This window comes from Nannospalax galili, unplaced genomic scaffold (assembly GCF_000622305.1).
Source record: "Nannospalax galili isolate Female #2095 unplaced genomic scaffold, S.galili_v1.0 scaffold34, whole genome shotgun sequence".
In the NCBI taxonomy this organism is placed as follows: domain Eukaryota; kingdom Metazoa; phylum Chordata; class Mammalia; order Rodentia; family Spalacidae; genus Nannospalax; species Nannospalax galili.
In genome coordinates, this window is record NW_008338996.1 from 9,052,792 (window position 1) to 9,058,658 (window position 5,867).

The 5,867-nt window shown below is 52.6% G+C and overlaps 1 protein-coding gene across 1 annotated transcript in view; it reads left to right on the plus strand.

Annotated features, from left to right (window-relative positions):
* The window catches only part of Akna (AT-hook transcription factor), a 56,087-nt gene that overhangs the window by 41,772 nt on the left and 8,448 nt on the right, over positions 1-5,867 (plus strand). The window contains 2 exon segments of the mRNA XM_029563686.1: positions 521-724; positions 5,419-5,595. Coding sequence (XP_029419546.1) covers positions 521-724; positions 5,419-5,595 — 381 coding nt within the window.

Sequence of the window (5,867 nt, forward strand, 5' to 3'; positions counted from 1 at the left end):
CTTCTCTAGAATGTTCCATGAACAGTGGCTTGCCTGTCATAAACTTCAGAGTAGGAATCCTCCCCAGGGTGTGTAATTTCCATGCATGGCTAGGGTTTACCTATGACCTCTCCTCTCTCTGAGACAGGGTTAGTCTTCCCATGCTGTCCTCCAAAACACAGATGTGTAACCTAATTGGTTTCACAGAGACCCTGAGCTCCGAGATGAGTCCCAGAGCAACCTAGTGAGATGGTGGATGGCAGGCCAGGGGACCAGGGGAAGGAGCAGTTAACCCTGCAGGGGTTCTGAAGACATGGGCCTGGGGTGTGATATGGGGCAATCAGAAGCAGCTGTACATCTCACACTCAGACCACATCTAGTTTTGAGGTCAGCGGGTCATTCCACACCAGCACATTCGTGGAGAACCTCAGCACAGCATCATCTCCTTGTGTCTTCTACCCCATCTCCATGATCACACACCCTTCCCCAGCTGCCAACAGGCTCACACCCTCCTCCATATTACCCCTTCCTGCAGTTGAAGCTCCCAGACTTCTCTCTGCTGCTCATGGCCTCTCTGTGCCTCCCTAGCAGCTCGCAGGTCTGAGTTCAAGAGGCAGAAGCGGATTTCTGAACAGCTCCTCCCCAGTGCAGCAGTCAGCGTAGTCCCGGCCCTCACAGCTCCCTCGGTGTCCCACGAACCAGCAGAGAACACTCCCAACCTCCTCCTCACCAGGACAGAACGAGAGTAAGTAGATCACGGGCTGGGCAAGCCCACCTCATCACAGGATGGAGAGTGGAGGGGCTGAGGGACATGGGGGTGGCTCTGCCTTGCTCACATATTCAAGGTGATTGTGCTGGGGCCACGTGGGCCTGGGCCTGCTTCCTGCTTTAGGGCTGTTCTATGGGAACTCAGTGGTGTTGACTCAACAGGCCCCTTCTCTAGCCAATGGTAAATGACCCACAAGTGCACATTTTTGGCTTTGAGAGTCCCCTGCCCCTCCACCCTGCAATATCTGCCTTTTAGATACCATATCCTAGCTGGGTATGGGGGCACACCGCTGTGATCCTCCTCACCAGGACAGAACGAGAGTAAGTAGATCACGGGTTGGGCAAGCCCACCTCATCACAGGATGGAGAGTGGAGGGGCTGAGGGACATGGGCGTCGCTCTGCCTTGCTCACATATTCAAGGTGATTGTGCTGGGGCCACATGGGCCTGGGCCTGCCTCCTGCTTTAGGGCTGTTCTATGGGAACTCAGTGGTGTTGACTCACAGGCCCCTTCTCTAGCCAATGGGAAATGACCCACAAGTGCACATTTTTGGCTTTGAGAGTCCCCTGCCCCTCCACCCTGCAATATCTGCCTTTTAGATACCATATCCTAGCTGGGTATGGGGGCACACCGCTGTGATCCTATTATCTGAGAGGCAGAGGCAAGAAGATGGCGGGTTCTATACCAGCCTGAGCTAGACAGTAAGAACTTGTCTAAAAATGAAAAGATGGATTCTACTTCCAGGGGACTAAGAAGCAACCATGTACGTGCCGGCCGTTTCTCTCTCTCTCTCTCTCTCTCTCTCTCTCTCTCTCTCTCTCTCTCTCTCTTCTCTCTCTTTCTCTCTCTCTCTCTCTCCTTCTTGTGTGTACTTGAAGATGTGAGCTCTCAGCTTTCTAATCCAGCTGTCTCCTGCCACAGCTCCTCACCATGATGGACTCTTATCCCTCTGGAACCATAATCAAATGCTTCTTCTCTTTCTCTCTCTCCTCTCTCCTCTCTCTCCTCTCTCTCTTTCTCTCTCCTCTCTTTCTCACTCTCTCCCCTCTCTCTCCTCTCTCTCCTCTCTCTCCCTCCCTCTCTCCTCTCTCTCTTTCTCTCTCCTCTCTCCTCTCTCTCCTCTCTCCTCTCTCTCTTTCTCTCTCCTCTCTCTCTCTCCTCTCTCTCCTCTCTCTTTCTCTCTTTCCTCTCTCTTTCTCTCTCTCCTCTCTCCTCTCTCTCGCCTTTCTCTCTCTCTCCTCTCTCCCATCTCTCTCCTCTCTCTCCTCTCTCTCTCTCTTCTCTCTCCTTTCTCTCTCTCCTCTCTCTCTTTCCTCTCTCTCCTCTCTCCTCTCTCTCCTCTCTCTCTCTTCTTGCCTGTCTCTCTCTCCCCTCTCTCCTCTCTCTTCTCTCTTTTCTCTCTCTCTCTCTCTCCATTCCCATGTAAGAATACAAGGAGAAGGTCAAACCAGGAAGTGAGTCCTCACCAGATTTGGTCTGCCTTGACCATGACTTTTGATGTACCTTGACCTTTGGATGCATCTTGACCTTGGATGCACCTTGACCCTTGGATGCCCCTTGGCTGACCTTCACAACTATGAGAAACAAGTGTTTATAGTTTAATTGAAGAAGTCTGGGGTGCTTGTTATAGCTGAAAATTCAGACAGCATCCCTGTCAAAACATCTTCCTAATAGCTTGCCCTACTCAGCGTAGAAGCATGTACCTGGCAGAGACCAGGCCTCAGGAGCTCCCAGTTTCATTCCTAAGGCATCCTCTCTCTTTCTCTCTCTCCTTTCTCTCTCTCTTTCTCTCTCTCTTCTCTCCTTTCTCTCTCTCCTCTCTCTCTTTCTCTCTCCTCTCTCCTCTCCTCTCTCTCCTCTCTCTCTTTCTCTCTCCTCTCTCTCCTCTCTCTCTCTTTCTCTCTCTTCTCTCTCCTTTCTCTCTCTCCTCTCTTTCTCTCCTCTCTCTCCTCTCTCCTCTCTCTCTCTTTCTCTCTCTCTCTTTCTCACTCTCTCCCCTCTCTCTCCTCTCTCTCCCTCCCTCTCTCTCCTCTCTCTTTCTCTCTCTCCTTTCTCTCTCTCTTTCTCTCTCTCTTCTCTCCTTTCTCTCTCTCCTCTCTCTCTTTCTCTCTCCTCTCTCCTCTCCTCTCTCTCCTCTCTCTCTTTCTCTCTCCTCTCTCTCTCTTTCTCTCTCCTCTCTCCTCTCCTCTCTCTCCTCTCTCTCTTTCTCTCTCCTCTCTCTCTCCTCTCTCTAAGCTAACCCTCTCTCTTTCTCTCTCCTCTCTCTTTCTCTCTCTCTCCTCTCTCTCCTCTCTCCTCTCTCTCCTCTCTCTTTCTCTCTCTCTCCTCTCTTTCTCTCTCTCTCCTCTCTCTTTCTCTCTTCTCTCTCTCCTTTCTCTCTCTCCCCTCTCTCTCTTTCTCTCTTCCCTCTCTCCTCTCTCCTCTCTCTCTTTCTCTCCTCTCTCTTTCTCTCTCTCTCCTCTCTCTCTCTCTCTCTCTCTCTTCCTTCCCCTCCCTCCCTCCTTCCCTCCCTTCCTCTCTCTCTCTCTCTCTCTCTCTCTCTCAGCAGTTTTCCTCTGAACTCCTTTCTGTTCAGCCCCATTCTCCATTGCTTCTTAGAATACACTTGGGACCCTGTTCTGCAGTGACCCGCGCTGGTTTGTACAATCATGCTTGTTGCTCCTGTGTATAATCCTGCCCAGCAGATGGCCTTCAGCATCGTGGTCTAAACTGAATCTGTCTACCCTTGCAGTCTGCCTGGACTCAGCATAGGCATATGAAGAGAGAGTGAGAAGAGAGAGGGGAGAGAGGCATATTTGCCACGGTGAGCCAGGACTTAGGAATACAGTAAGAGATAAGACACTGTACTGAAAGACCCCCTGTCTCATAGCCTGGACAAAGAACACAGCTGGACCCCAAGTGTGACAGTCCTTTAAGGGCAGAGCCCAAAGGACTGTGGGAGTGCAGGTTGTAAGGCCTCAGGAGGTACTTCCTGGAGGAAGCAGTATCCTAGCCAAAAGCCAAAGGAAGCTAGAGGGAAAGGCATTTTTGACAGAGGGAACGGCATGTGCAAAGGCCAGGAGGTATGGGTGCCATTTCCTTTGAAGAACCAGATGACTGTGCCAGATTCCAGAGAGGAGATGGTGGGTGTTGAGCAATAAAGGCAGAGAAGCAGATAAGGGGAGTCTAGGGGGCCCTGCAGGGCCTCAAATTTCATGGTTGGCAGTTTAGGCAGTGACTGGCTCGGAAAGACCATGGGTAAATGACGTCCAGTTCTGGCGGTAGTGAGTATGGAAGTGGCATGGCATTGTTTGTGGTTTAGGAGTTCTCTGGCTGCTATGGGGGCCAGCGCAAAGGTCTTGGGAGTCAGGCAGAAGCTGAGAAAGCTGCTTCAGTAGGGGAAAGGTGACTTGGCTCCAGAAATGGAGAGACTTCTGAGAGGGGTGCTGTGGTGGCAAACCCCTGGGGACTTGGTGGTTATTATCCTCAGGGGCTATGAGGAAGGAAAAGGCCTGAAGGACTGGATTCTGCTGGCCAGTTAGCTGGTTGCAGGTCCGTGGCAGAACCAGGATCCAGTCTGCCCAGAAAGATGAACTACAGTCCCACCTGATCCTCAGCAATTAATGAGTTAAGTCAGGAAGCCCCAGGGCCTGACAGACTCAGCCAGAGGGTAGGGGCCACCCAAGGGTGGTCTCAGGCCAGGGAGCTAGCTCTATGTCCTGGGATTAACCAGTGCCAGGAACTCTGACTCTCCTGAAGTCACCACAGCCCCTGTGCTTTGCCTTGGAAACCCCAAGTGTCTCCCTGGGAATCGCCAAGGAGACCCACGCCCAGTGCACACATAGCTTGCTGGGACTTGGCCAGAGGGAGGTCTCCCAGACCTTCCTGGGCAGCCAGTCCAGAGATCATGTTTAAAAGTGGCACCAGGAGACGATCACTCAAGAGTCCAGGGACCCTGAGGGAAGCCCCCAGCCTGGACACTATCTACAGAATGGATATAGAACCCACCTCAGCTCAGAAGACAGCCATGCCAAGCCCAGACTCTAGCAGTGCTCCATATGTGGGGTCTGTGTCAGGCATTGGGTGGGATCATCATCAACAGAGCCAGCAAGACCCACAGAACCCTGAGAGCCTAGTGAGGTAGGGGCCTAGTAGGCAGAAACATTCGGTGCTACCTCCTCAAGTAACTCGGTGCTTTGGACAGAAGGTGGTCTGTGACTAGAGGTTTCACGGGGCCCTCCAGGCAGTCTGCAGACAGCACCTTCGTCTTTCAGCCTGCTCACTCTGCAGCACTGGGAGCCCTCGGAGTCCCCTTGTCCAATCTGCTACCCTTAACTCTACTTCCTGGAATGTTTCCCAGAGCCTGAGGTGAAATGGTGTCTGGGGTTATGACATGGGGCTCTTGGTCTCTGCCTACCTGTGTCAGGGCTGGGGAAGCAGATGCACAAGTGACTTCTGCCAGAACAGTGGGAAATGCCTATGGGGACAGGAGGGTGTGGCTGAGCAAGGCAGCAGGGCGCTCTGTCCAGCCACAGCTTCCAGAAGGTGTCAAGGTGTGTGGCAAGGAAAGTTTCAGAATCACTAGACTACACAGTCTGACCCTGTGCCTGCTAGAAAAGGACAAAAGCACCACACTCTTCACTGGGTCCCTGGACCTCTGTTCCTTGTTTCTGTCTTTTCCCAATACTCCAGCCAGGCCATCCAGGACCTACAAGCAGAGGTGTCACGCCTCCGCCTTCGATTGGAGGACAGCCTACACAGGCCACCCCCAGGCAGCCCCACACGCCTAGCATCTGCTTTCAACCACCCAATCCGGACCCAGGACCAGCCAGCAGATTCTTCACCTGCCTGGGTCTCCCACTGTAGCAGGTAGGTGACCCCCCAAAACTCCCACCTTTGTGTCCTGCCTGTAGAGTTAGCCAGCTTCTAGCCTCTCTGGGCCCATGGACTCAGTCTCTCTCTCTCTCTCTCTCTCTCTCTCTCTCTCTCTCTCTCTCTCTCTCTCTCTCTTCCCTCCCCCCCATATCCACCTGGTCAGTCATCCCCTCTTTTTTTTTTTTTCCTTATGTTTTATTTTTATGGGGGGGGGGGATGTGCCAATTCTGGGGGGGGGGCCCCCAACACACAAGTCCTTTTTTTTT